This window comes from Zophobas morio, unplaced genomic scaffold, assembly GCF_036711695.1.
Source record: "Zophobas morio isolate AGI-343-1 ecotype UQ-CSIRO unplaced genomic scaffold, CSIRO_AGI_Zmor_V1 ptg000022l, whole genome shotgun sequence".
Classification (NCBI taxonomy): domain Eukaryota; kingdom Metazoa; phylum Arthropoda; class Insecta; order Coleoptera; family Tenebrionidae; genus Zophobas; species Zophobas morio.
This window is the reverse complement of record NW_026972127.1, coordinates 4,270,948-4,284,229: the sequence shown is the minus strand read 5'-3', so window position 1 is coordinate 4,284,229 and position 13,282 is coordinate 4,270,948. Positions and strand designations below refer to the sequence as shown.

Sequence of the window (13,282 nt, the reverse complement as noted above, 5' to 3'; positions counted from 1 at the left end):
CAGAGTGTTTTTTTTCCAACTAATTCGTAAAACTGTGACCTACATTGTTCATGTTACAATGTTAACTATAATTCATAAACAACTTCTATTTTTCAAATCGGGTTTTTCTGTTTTAGTAAGTTGTTCTTTAAAAAGTTGTTGTTTCCTCGATTGTGACGGTAAAATTTTGTATAGATTTTCGAAATTTTTACTATTTTTTTGACTGTTTTACTAAAAAAGGGAAAAATTATTTAGACAGAAATTCACTCGCTCCTGAGGTGCAATAAAAAATTTTGTTTCTTAGATAAATGATAAAATTTCACTTTTCGGATTAATTTTTTATGTTTTTTATATCATCAAATTTGAAAAAAAAAGGCTACAAAAAACACGACCACAAAATGTGACCAAAAAAGGGCAATCAAAAATGGATAAAAAACGCAACCAAAACAGGGAAATCTAAACGGGCAAAAATCACAAAAATAAGCAACAAAAAAGTGCGCAAGAAAAAAGCGACAAAAAATTCACAAAAAAAGGCTACAAAAATGTTTTATTTTTTGAAGAAGTTGAAAAAATGTTGGAGATCTCTGGTGTTTTATTTTTGAAGTTGAAAGAACCTTGGAAGTTCCTAGTATTGTTGGTTGTGACAAATTGAAAAAAGTTTGGAAGCTACTAGTGTTTTATTTTTTGAAGAAGTTGAAAGAACTTTGGGGATCCCTAGTGTTTAATTTTTTGAAAATGTTGAAAGAATGTTGGGATCTCTACTTTTTATTTTTAGCAAAAGTTGAAAAAATCTTGGGGGCTCTTAGTGTTTCATTTTTAAAAGAATTTTGGGGGTCCTTTATTTTTTTAATAAGTGGAAAGAATTGTGGGGGTCTTTGGTGTTTACTTTTGAATAAGTTGAAATAATCTTGAAGGCCTCTAGTGTTTACTTTTCAATAAATTGAAAGAATCTTGAAGGCCTCTGGTGTTTTATTTTTTGAATAAGTTGAAAGAATTTTTGGGGTCCTTGGTGTTTTATTTTTTGAAAATGTTGAAATAATGTTAGGATCTCTACTTTTTATTTTTTGGGAAAAGTTGAAGAAATCTTGGAGGTTCCTAGTCTTTAATTTTTGGAAAAAGTTAAAAGAATCTTGGGAGCCCCTTATTTTTTGAATAAGTTGAAAGAATCTTGAAAGCCCTTAGTGTTTTATTTTTTGAAAGTGTTGAAAGAATGTTGGGATCCCTACTTTTTATTTTTAGCAAAAGTTGAAGAAATCTTGGGGACTCCTAGCGTTTTATTTTTTGAAGAAGTTAAAAAAAAATTTGAGGGCCCTTTATTTTTTAAATAAGTTGAAAAAACTTTGAGGGTCCCTAGTGTTTTATTTTTAACAATTTTTCAAAGAAATGTTGGAATCTTTACTTTTTATTTTTAGCAAAAGTTGAAAAGATCTTGGGGGTTACTAGTGTTTCATTTCCCGAAGAAAAAGAAAAAAACTTGGGGGCCCTTTATTTTTTAAAGAAATTTAAAGAATCTTGGGTGTCCTTGGTGTTTATTTTTTGAAAATGTTGAAATAATGTTAGGATCTTTACTTTTTATTTTTTGGAAAAGTTGAAGAAATCTTGGAGGTTCCTAGTGTTTAATTTTTGGAAGAAATTAAAAGAATCTTGGGAGCCTCTTATTTTTTGAATAAGTTGAAAGAATCTTGAAACCCCTTAGTGTTTTATTTTTTGAAAGTGTTGAAAGAATGTTGGGATCCCTACTTTTTATTTTTAGCAAAAGTTGAAGAAATCTTAGGGACTCCTAGCGTTTTATTTTTTGAAGAAGTTAAAAAAAATTTGAGGGCCTTTTATTTTTTAAATAAGTTGAAAAAACTTTGGGGGTCCCTAGTGTTTTATTTTTCAAAATTTTTGAAAGAAATGTTGGAATCTCTACTTTTTATTTTTAGCAAAAGTTGAAAAAATCTTGGCGGTTACTAGTGTTTCATTTTTGGAAGAAGGTAAAAAAACTTGGGGACCCTTTATTTTTTGAAGAAATTTAAAGAATCTTGGGTGTCCTTGATGTTTTATTCTTTGAAAATGTTGAAATAATGTTAGGATCTCTACTTTTTATTTTTTGGGAAAAGTTGAAGAAATCTTGGAGGTTCCTAGTGTTTAATTTTTGGAAGAAGTGAAAAGAATCGTGGGAGCCCTTTATTTTTTGAATAAGTTAAAAGAATCTTGAAAGCTCCTAGTGTTTTATTTTTAGAAAATATTGAAAGAATGTTGGGATTCCTACTTTTTATTTTTAGCAAAAGTTGAAGAAATCTTGGGGACTCCTAGTGTTTTATTTTTTGAAGAAGTTAAAAAATTCTTGAGGGCCCTTTATTTTTTAAATAAGTTGAAAAATCTTTGGGGGTCCCTAGTGTTTTATTTTTTTTAATTTTTGAAAGAAATGTTGAAATCTACTTTTTATTTTTAGCAAAAGTTGAAAAAATCTTGGGGGTTACTAGTGTTTCATTTTTCGAAGAAGGTAAAAAAAACTTGGGGCCCTTTATTTTTTTAAGAAATTTAAAGGATCTTGGGTGTCCTTGATGTTTTATTTTTTGAAAATGTTAAAATAATGTTAGGATCTCAACTTTTTATTTTTTGGGAAAAGTTGAAGAAATCTTGGAGGTTCCTAGTGTTTAATTTTTGGAAAAAGTTAAAAGAATCTTGGGAGCCCTTTATTTTTTGAATAAGTTGAAAGAATCTTGAAAGCTCCTAGTGTTTTATTTTTTGAAAATGTTGAAATATTGTTAGGATCTTTACTTTTTATTTTTTGGAAAGTTGAAGAAATTTTGGAGGTTCCTAGTGTTTAATTTTTGGAAGAAGTGAAAAGAATCGTGGAAGCCCTTTTTTTTGAATAAGTTGAAAGAATCTTGAAAGCTCCTAGTGTTTTATTTTTTGAAAATATTGAAAGAATGTTGGGATCCCTACTTTTTATTTTTAGCAAAAGTTGAAGAAATCTTGGGGACTCCTAGTGTTTTATTTTTTGAAGAAGTTAAAAAATTCTTGAGGGCCCTTTATTTTTTAAATAAGTTGAAAAATCTTTGGGGGTCCCTAGTGTTTTATTTTTTTTAATTTTTGAAAGAAATGTTGTAATCTACTTTTTATTTTTAGCAAAAGTTGAAAAAATCTTGGGGGCTACTAGTGTTTCATTTTTCGAAGAAGGAAAAAAAATCTTGGGGGCCTTTTATTTTTTGAAGAAATTTAAAGAATTTGGTGTTTATTTTTGAATGAGTTGAAAGAATCTTGAGGGCCCCCCGTGTTTTATTTTTGAAGAAGTTGAAAGAATGTTGGTGTCTCTGGAGTTTTATGTTTTGAAAAAGTTAAAAGAATATTGGAGGCCTTTTATTTTTTTAATAAGTTGAAAGAATCTTGAGGGCCCCTAGTGTATTATTTTTTGAAGAAGTTGAAAGAATGTTGGGATCTCTATTTTTTATCTTTAGCAAAAGTTGAAAAAATCTTGGGGTTACTAGTGTTTCACTTTTCGAAGAAGGTAAAAAAATCTTGAGGGCCCTTTATTTTTTGAAGAAGTTGAAAGAATCTTGGGTATCTTTGGTGCTTATTTTTGAATGAGTTGACAGAATCTTGAGGGCCCCTAGTGTTTTATTTTTGAAGAAGTTGAAAGGATGTTGGGATCTCTACTTTTTATGTATTTTTAGCAAAAGAAATAAAAAGAATCTCGGAGGTCCTCTATTTTTTGAATAAGTTAAAAAAATGTTTTTTTTGAAGAGTTTGAAAGAATATTGGAGATCTTTAGTGTCTATTTTGAATACGTTGAAAGAATCTTGAGGGTCCTTGCTGTTTTATTTTTGAAGTTGAAATAACTTTGGGGTTACCTAGAGTTTTATTTTTAAAAATTTTTGAAAGAATGTTGAGATTTCTACTTTTTATTTATATCAAAAGTTGAAAAAATCTTGGGGGCTCCTAGTGTTTTATTTTTTGGAGATGTTAAAAGCAGTGCCGAAACCAAAGAATATTTAGGTATAGGCGAAACTTGCGTTAGGCGCCCCTCCTCTACACATAAAAATGCAATTTTACCGAACAGTTTTATTTATATTTTTTAATAACTACGCAAAAGAGATACTATGATAAAATATAAAAAAGAAAAAAAATCGAGATTATACATATAGATATATAATATGTATAAATTTTATACATATAAGTTCAAAATACAATTAACATTAAAAAACCTGCCGCACCGGTTACACGTTTCTGAGTTTCCGTTCAAAATAAAAAAAGAATAATATAACATAACTCTTGGTATAGTTTTGGAAATTTCATTCCACCCTATAAAATTTTATTGACGATAACGAGACGGACAGTAGTACAATGGTAAAGAATATTTATGGCTCACACCAGTTCACTCGAATTTGTCTGAGAACATTTGCCAGGTAGTTGTACTCATAAAATAATGGTCATTTCTGTTCATGAGTAACGAATAACGATGGTCCCTGCCCGGACTTGGATTATTCTGGTTTCTAACATCTGGGGATTATCGGCTCGCGACAACTTAAGTTGTAAATATCTCTTGCTATTGTACTACTGTCCATCTCGTTATTTCCAATAAAAGTTTATAAGGTACAATGAAATTTTCAAAATTATACAACATAATTTTTGGACGAATTTGGCGCCCCTTTTCGTTGGCGCCCCTAGGCAAGGGCCTACTCGGCCTATAGCTAGTTTCGGCACTGGTTAAAAGAATCTTGGGCGCCTTTTTTGAATAAGTTGAAAGAATTTTGGGGGTCCCGACTGTTTTATCTTTTGAAGAAGTTGAAAGAATCTTGGAGGTCTCTAGTGTTTTATTTTTTGAAAATGTTGAAAGATTGTTGAGATCTCTATTTTTTATCTTTAACAAAAGTTGAAAAAATCTTGGGTTACTAGTGTTTCACTTTTCGAAGAAGGTAAAAAAATCTTGGGGGCCCTTTATTTTTTGAAGAAGTTGAAAGAATTCCGATTGTTTTATCTTTTGAAGAAGTTGAAAGAATCTTGGATATAAACAGTAAATATCCTTTGAATAAGTTGAGTAATATATAATAAAGGGACAAGAACGCAACAATAAAAGAGAGTCAGATAAGAGAACAAAAAATACCCTACAAAAAGTCTATTAAAAAAGCGACAAAAATAGAGGACAAAAAACCAACCAAAAAAGCTACGATAAAAAGGACAAAAAAGTCGACTAAAAAAGTGACAAAGAAAAGTCCAAAAACAGAAGGAAGTCACAAAAGGTCTTAAAAAAGAAAAATAAAAATAACCAAAAAAAAAAAACAAAAAATTTCGCAAGAATCAATCTAGATTGGATGGATCATAAAAAGTCGAAAAAACCTAAAAGTAGCTTTTGGCCCGATGTAAGCCATGAATTTTTGAAGCTTGTTTCTGATCAATTCAAATTTTCAAATTAACGGTAATTCCAACAGGACGAAAATTCTATCAAAAACCTATCTTCAAAAAGCCATGGCTATCTTTAACCGTGATTTTTGTTATTCTTTCGGTACATCCTGGACGCCCATACAATTTATATCCTGTGTGAGTAATAGTTGTGAAATAGTTCGGATAAACTGGGTTGTAATGTCCTGTATAACTAATATAAAACTACGAAAATTAGAGCAAGCTATAAGTTCTATTTTTTTGCTGTTTTTCGGAAAAATGTCAAAGGAATACAAACTTTGGCTTGATTGTCATCTAGATAATGAAATTAAAAAAAAACTTAATTAACAGAATTAGTTACAGCAAGCGAAGAACCAATTCTTCTTCCTTTGACATTTTTTTAGAAAATCACAATTTTTTTCTATTTCTCTTGTAAACACATACTGCATTATGGAGAATTCCAGCAGTGTAATACGCATTTTTAGACTAGAGAAACGAACGATAAGAAATAATTTTATGCAGAGCCAGCACATCCTGTAAACAATTGTTTCACTATTAAATGTGGTAAGTGTGTCTTATTTATTCAAATATTTATACCACACTAATTTACGTATATACAGCAAAGTAAACAAAAAAATTAAATGTATGTAAAATCAAAAATGCATTTTTGAGTCAATTTGATTTGTTTTTAATAACAACGTTTTCCGACCTTGCGGTGATGACATACCTATCTCATCATTTTTTTAGCCGTAAAAACTAGACAAAGAATTAATTTTGTTTTGTTTTCAAACACGCGTACCAAGAAATGAACATTTCTTTTAAAATAATTTAATAAAAACACGTACGCGGCGATGGGGACAATACCCAACTGCGCCGACTTGTTTGCCATAATCCCGCTTGCAAATGCAGTAACGTATGACTAGTGCCCAACTGCGCCGTTCGTCTTATGTTAATCGCACAGCGGGAAGTCTGGTCGTGAGAATCGTATCATCGATACCATCGAACATTTCAGTGCTGACGTCTTGTACATCCCGACGTTGCTTTAAGGCCTCTTGATGCAATCATTTCAATTTAGTTTCAATCAAAAATCAACCGTTCAAAATTGCGCTAAATACCTCCAAAGTGCACAGATGCACCGAGTGGGCGGTCCCCAATCACGAAGGTGTTAATTCGTTAATTGCGCAGTTGCTCTGAAAATGCCTCTCGGAATAGCCTCTCACATCACGTGATTTACTCCTAATCCCATTCTCGCCATAACAGCAATAATGGCACATCGCAAACCGCAGCAGATTTATTGCCCGTCTGCCCCACGAAAACGTGCCGCCGCTGGTGGCTGTGATATAATGCGGTCTGCTCTCTCCGCGTTTATAAACAACAATTTACTTAATAAGTTTTAATTTGGTTTAATGATAGTGCATGTGTGGTCGGAAATACGACCAACAGTTTCGCGAAAAAACGCAATGAAGTAATTAGCTTTTTGAGGAGATTGCATTTCGCCAAATTCGGCTATGCAAAACGGGTGATGATGAAATTGATTATGGTTATGGTGGCCTAGTTGTGGCCCGGATTCCGGGAGGGGGGTGATTTATTGATAGCGGGAAGGTCAGTATGGGAGATCGTGGGATGATTGATGGATGGGACAAGGCATGGGCATCGGGTTTCTGCCGGAAGGGGCGATGGGGTAATTGGTTTTGGAGGCGGCCGCCATGGGCTTGGGCGAGCGGTGGGTGCTGTGAAATAAAACTTTCGGCGACGAAAGTTTAAATCATTGTTAGTTTTTTGGTAATTTTGAAAAAAAAAAGTCAAAATTAATACCTTTCGTATTAAGGAGTTCGAAACGCTGGAATTTTGGTTACTGGTTTCTAGATTATAATCAATGTGAGCTAAAATTGTACTTAAAAATGTTCATTTTCTGTAAAATAACAAATTTGAACAATGTAAATTTTTTTCTTCTCTTCTAAATTTTTGGTTTTTAAGATAAACGACTGGAATCCAGAAAAACCATATAATTATATATATACCTTATATAATTTATTTGCTTTCGTTTTTTGTTCTATTTGACTACGTTTTTTGAGGTTGAACTAACGATAAAATATTTTTCGAATCTACAAAAAGCAGTTGAAGATTTTGAAGTTTTTGACGCCATAGATTTTTTACGAAAAACACTTTTCAGGGGTTTTTACATTTTTTGGTTTCCCATTCCAACGTTTGAATTTCGTAACTAGTAAAATTAGAAGAAAGTAAGGAATACCTCTTAAGTAAAAGCTAAAACACCCTGTATGTGCTTTAGGGTAGTAGTCGAAAAATTATAAATTTGATTTTGTGATTTTTTTTATTATAACCTCTAAGTTAAAAAAATAGAGGTACAAGTTTACAAGTTTTATAAAAATTAAATAGCTTTTACTAAGTATGCAAAATTTTTAGATAATAAATAAAAATTTTGCATAGTAATAAAATACAAATAAAACTTGATAACAATTAGTCAATAATTTAATACAAAATTTTTATTTATTGACGTCATGAGATAACATTTCGGCTGCATGAAAGAAAAATTTACATTATTAATTGTTCAAAAATTCCACAAAATAACAAATTGAAGGAATTTTTTCCTTTACCTTTTGAAGTAAACATAAATTGGAATTTTTAATAAATTTAATGTAAAGCTGTTTGATTAATTTTTTTTACTACTTGGAAAATTGGATGTCTGGTGGAATCTTTTAATATAGAAATTATATACAGGATACCGTTATTTCAAAAATTATGCATCTGCTCGATGGTACGTTAAGAAGGCTCTAAAGAAGTCAAAAATGATTAAAAAATCGCTGACCATGTTAAAAAAAAAACAAAACAAAAATTAAACAATATGAAGATTTTTTTTTTATTACTTGGAAGTTTGGATGTCTGGTCGAATCTTTTAATATAGAAATTATATACAGGTGTTTCAAAAATTATGCATATGCTTGATGGTACGTTGTGAAGAAGGCTCTAAAGAACTCAAAAAATGATTTAAAAATCCCTGACCATATTTAAAAAAAAAAACCAAAAAAAACTTCAAAGCTGAAAAATTAACTTCATAATTTTGCTTTGTTTCAATGATCTACAGGTTGAATAAACAGTTAAATAATTAAGTATTAATAATTTAATAGTAATTTGCCAGAATAACATCCACAACATCTTTTTTTTTTTCTGTTAAAATATGTCATTTTTAACTATTTTGATTGAAATTTTAGACTGTCAATTAAATTCACATTAAAACATACTAGTATTACGAATTAATTTCTCAATTTTGAAGTTCTACATTTTCAAAAATTTGTTCTTCAGAGTAGCATCGAGTTTATACGGCATTTTTGGAACACCCAGTATATTTATTTTTTTTAGAAAGTATAATAATTATGTGAAAATATTTTTAATGATTAAATATTGTAAAAAAGATTGCATTCATTATATTTATTATAATTATATAAATTACATTATTAAAGCAGCAATGAAATTTTTAAAATTTTGGGTTTAAAACTTTTTTTTATATGTAATTACTGTAACAAATTTCAAATTGATTAATAAGTCATTAGATATAATTATTATTTCTTCAGTTAAAAAAAAAGGCATTGCCCCTGAAGTATTAATAGCTTCTTCGAAAAATTATAAATTTGATTTTGTGAATTTTATTTTTTTATTATATCCCCTATAGTTTAAAAAAATAGAGGCGAATTCATAAACCACAAGTTTACAAATGTTATACTATTTAAACACTAAAAAAAGGTAAAATTTCGGCTGCATGATAGTACCTAAAATTCTTTGTTTTAATTGTTCAAAAATCCCACAAAATTACAAATATTGACATTTGAAATATGAATTAATGATTAAAGGATTTTTCCCCAAATAAATTGAAATTTTTAATAAATGTAAGGCTATTCCTATCTATCTTTTAATATAAAAATTATATACAGGTGTTCCAAAAATGATGCATAAGATCCATGGTACGTTGGTAAGAACGCTCTAAAGAACTCCAAAAAAATGGTAAAAAAAATCGCTAAACCATATTTAAAAAGTATATATCTTAAACTTCAAAGCTGAATAATTCAATTCGGAATTCTGATTAGTTTAAATGATCTGCAGATCTAATAAACAGTTAAATAACTAATTAATTATTAATAACGTAATCATAATTTGCCAGAATACATCCACAAGACTATTTTTTACTAAAGATGTCATTTTTGACAATTTTGATTGGAATTTTCGACTGTCAATTAAACTCACCAGAATCACGAATCAATTTTTCAATTTTGAAGTTCTATATTTTCAAAATTTTGGTTTAGGGATTTTTTAACCATTTTTTTCTAGTTCTTCAGAGTTATGCGGCATTTTTGGAACACCCTGTATAAATTAATTTTTCTTTAGAAAGTATAATAACTATGTACAAATATTTTTATAATTAAATATTGTAATAAAATTGCGTTCATTATCACTAAAACAACAACGAAATTTTTAAAATAATTTTATTCGAAGAACTAACACAATAATGTACGAAAGTACATATTTTCATTATTTTGCGAAATATTTTTGCGCACTGCGCTATGTTTTTTTAGAAAATTTCTGTTAACAGTACCCCTAATAAGAATGAATAGTCGCGAACATTATTGTTTTAATATTATAATTATTGGTTTAAAAACCGTTTAACGTGAAGCTAGACCCAAAATAAATACAACTTCCATTTCAAAAAAAAAAATAAAAAAAAAATTGTCAAATTATTAGCAAAAAAATTAAAACACTGAAACACCTAATGAATTCCTAGTTCATCTGCCACAATTTTTTACAGAATCTATTTCTCAGAGATAACTTGAATATTTTTGGTTATCATCAGAAAAGTGGTGACGTTAACCTAATTAACACTCAAATTAAAATTTTGATTTTTTTTGGGTTCAAAACATTTTTTTGTTTTTATAAATAGCCAACCACTGTAACAAATTTCAAATTGATTAATAACTCATTTCTAAACATTTTGCACAATAAATCCAAAAAATATCGACTACAAAGGCTTCCTTTTCGTAAAATTTTCAATAATTTTGTTCGGTGGCTTCAATGTGATCAGTTGCCGCATTAGACATAATTATTATTTCTTTAGTTAAAAAAAATGGCATTGCTCCTGAAGTACGGTCCCATAGCTTCCTCGAAAAATTACAAATTTGATCATGTGAATTTGATTTTTTTATTATAACCCCTATAAGTTAAAAAAATAGAGGCGGATTCATAAACCGCAAGTTTATAACTTTTATCAAATTTTGACATTTGAAATTTTAATTACTGATTGAAGGAATTTTTTCCCTTACCTTTTGAAGTAAAAATAAATCGGAATTTTTAGTAAATGTAAGGCTATTCCTTTTTATCTTTTAATTTAAAATTATATCCAAGTGTTCCAAAAATGATGCACAAGGTCGATGTTACGTTGTTAAGAACTCTCTAAAGAACTAAAAAAAAATGGTTAAAACATTCCCTGAACCATATTTAAAAACAAAAAAATAAACTTCAAAACTGAAGAATTAAATTCGTAATTCTGATTTGTTTAAATGATCTGCAGATTTAATAAACAGTTAAATAATTGATTATTAAGAATTTAATAGTAATTTTCCAAAAAACATCCACAACACTATTTTTCACTGTCGAAAGATGTCATTTTTGACAATTTTGATTTGAATTTTAGACTGTCAATTAAATTCACATTAAAACATACCAGAATTACGAATTAATTTTTCAATTTTAAAGTTCTAGATGTTCAAAAATTTGGTTTAGGGATTTTTTAACCATTTTTTTCTATTTCTTCAGAGTACCATCGAGTTTATGCGAAATTTTTGGGGTTTAAAACATTTTTTTTTTTATAAATAACCACTGCAAAAATTTCAAATTGATAAATAAGTAATTTCTAAACATTTTGCACAACATATCTAAAAAATATCGACTAGAAAGTCTTCCCTTTCATTAAACTTTCAGCAGTTTTGTTCGGTGGCTTCAATGTGATCAGTTGTCCCATTAGACATAATTATTATTTCTTTAGTTTAAAAAAAAGCAAGTTAATTAAAAAAAACAATTGAAATTTAAATAGTACTGGATTTTTAAAATAATAGGTTTCATACTAGACCCTTCGAAAAAAATACAGATCTAAGTACTAAGTGTAATATCACGGTGGCAGAATTGTTGTAATTCATTTAATAAATATGTTAATTATCAGACGCCACAACGTCCTAGTATTAGTTCCCTGTACCCAACAAACTCTGAAAAAAATAATTGAAATGAAATATGTATCTATTGTATGACTGTGTATAGGAAAATAATAAGTAGGTAATAAAATTATTATTAACTTGTTGATATTACTTCATCTAGTCAAAGAGGTTGACAAAAGCCGTCAGAAATAATAACCTGCTGCCGTTTACCGGTTATTAGATTATACCATATTTGTGGATCAACTACTCGTAAATTTGTCGGCCGTTTTCCATGACACATTGATTCAATTTCAACAGATTGTGATCGTGTAATGATAACACTTAAAATGTTATTACATGAACAAAAAATCAAAAACAAGCTACCTGTCAGATTTTTTTTAATCCACAAAGAGAAACTCAAAATACACACCCAGATCATAATAAAATACACAAAGATTAACCAAACAACGGATTTAGATTATTCTTTGTGATAACATTTCACAAGAACAACAAAATGTGGTCCTGCTTAGTTTGTTTACACTTATTAAATATTTTTTGAGAATTAAAAATATAAAAAACTGCAATGTAAACTTTGACCAGTGTTGTACACACACTTATCATGCTAATGTAAAGTGTACAGCAATTAAATCAGTGTGTATATAAAGAGTACATAATAATATTTTCTTAAACAGTGTGTGCAAATAATTTGCTGTTTCTATAATTAGTAAAAAAAGAAACACAAAACCGGTATATTTAATTTTATCTCTTTCGTAAGAATATTCAAACAAGTTGTTAGAAAAAACTCAAAAAAATAATCTACATTGTCAAACAAACCGTCAAACCGGTCCCCCCCACAAACATTTACTATTATTCAGAATAATTACTCCCACAACAACGATTCCATTAATAAAACTCTTATTAATCCAACCGACCACAAACATCTATCAATTACAACGATAACAAAAAGAAAGCTTTGTTCACTATTTCAAAACCGACATTCCGATAAAACTCTTCCTCTAATAAAACCCTAAATAAAAAAAATCTAGATGGCGCTCTCCTGAAAAGAGACGGCGCGCTTTCGCGACTCTCTCAGTCACCTGCGAAAGCTCGGTTTTCAGGCGAGCTTTCACCGTTTCAGCGGCCCGAGAAACCGTTAATCCCGATAAATTCCTGCATGTATTTACGGCTAGGAATCTGACAATGAGACCAGAAAACTAACCACTTATTAGTCGTTAACTAAATGGCTAAGTGACACGTGTTGACACAACAATTAAGCGAGGGACAAGTCACTAGCGGCAGACACGTGCTGGATTTATCGGGGAAGAAGTCCACGGACGGTGGGAAAAAAATGCAAAAATTTTGGACTTACCGAAGACTGGACGCTTTGCACTACGAAGCAGATGACGAGAAACCGGAGGGCTAACGCCCGGCAACAGCCCGAGCGCAGCGTCATCGTCTACTGCTCCATGTTCTGTACCATCTGAAGCTGCCTGACTTACCCCCACCAAAGCGACTTAAGCCACTTGTGCGGCGGCGGCGGAGCAACCACTGTTTGGTCGATTTGGCACCCTCCTGGTGAAGCTAGAGGGTTGAAAGTTGGACCACGGGTACCCCAGAGGGTGGTTTACAACTGTGCCAAAAATCAACCCATTTGGGGTACCAGGAGGGTAGTTAGAGGGCGCGAAAGCGGCGCTAGTTTACATCGCGCAGGAAGTTGGAGTCGAGATGGTGGACCCATTCTG

General features: G+C 30.3%; 1 protein-coding gene across 1 annotated transcript in view; it reads right to left on the bottom strand.

Moving 5' to 3' along the window:
• LOC135133615 (collagen alpha-1(IV) chain) overlaps positions 1-13,020 on the bottom strand; it is a 93,078-nt gene extending 80,058 nt beyond the window's left edge. The window contains exon 1 of the mRNA XM_064062070.1: positions 12,910-13,020. Coding sequence (XP_063918140.1) covers positions 12,910-12,993 — 84 coding nt within the window. The 5' untranslated portion in view covers positions 12,994-13,020. The remainder of the gene's footprint in view (positions 1-12,909) is intronic.
• Positions 13,021-13,282: the final 262 nt, after the last annotated feature.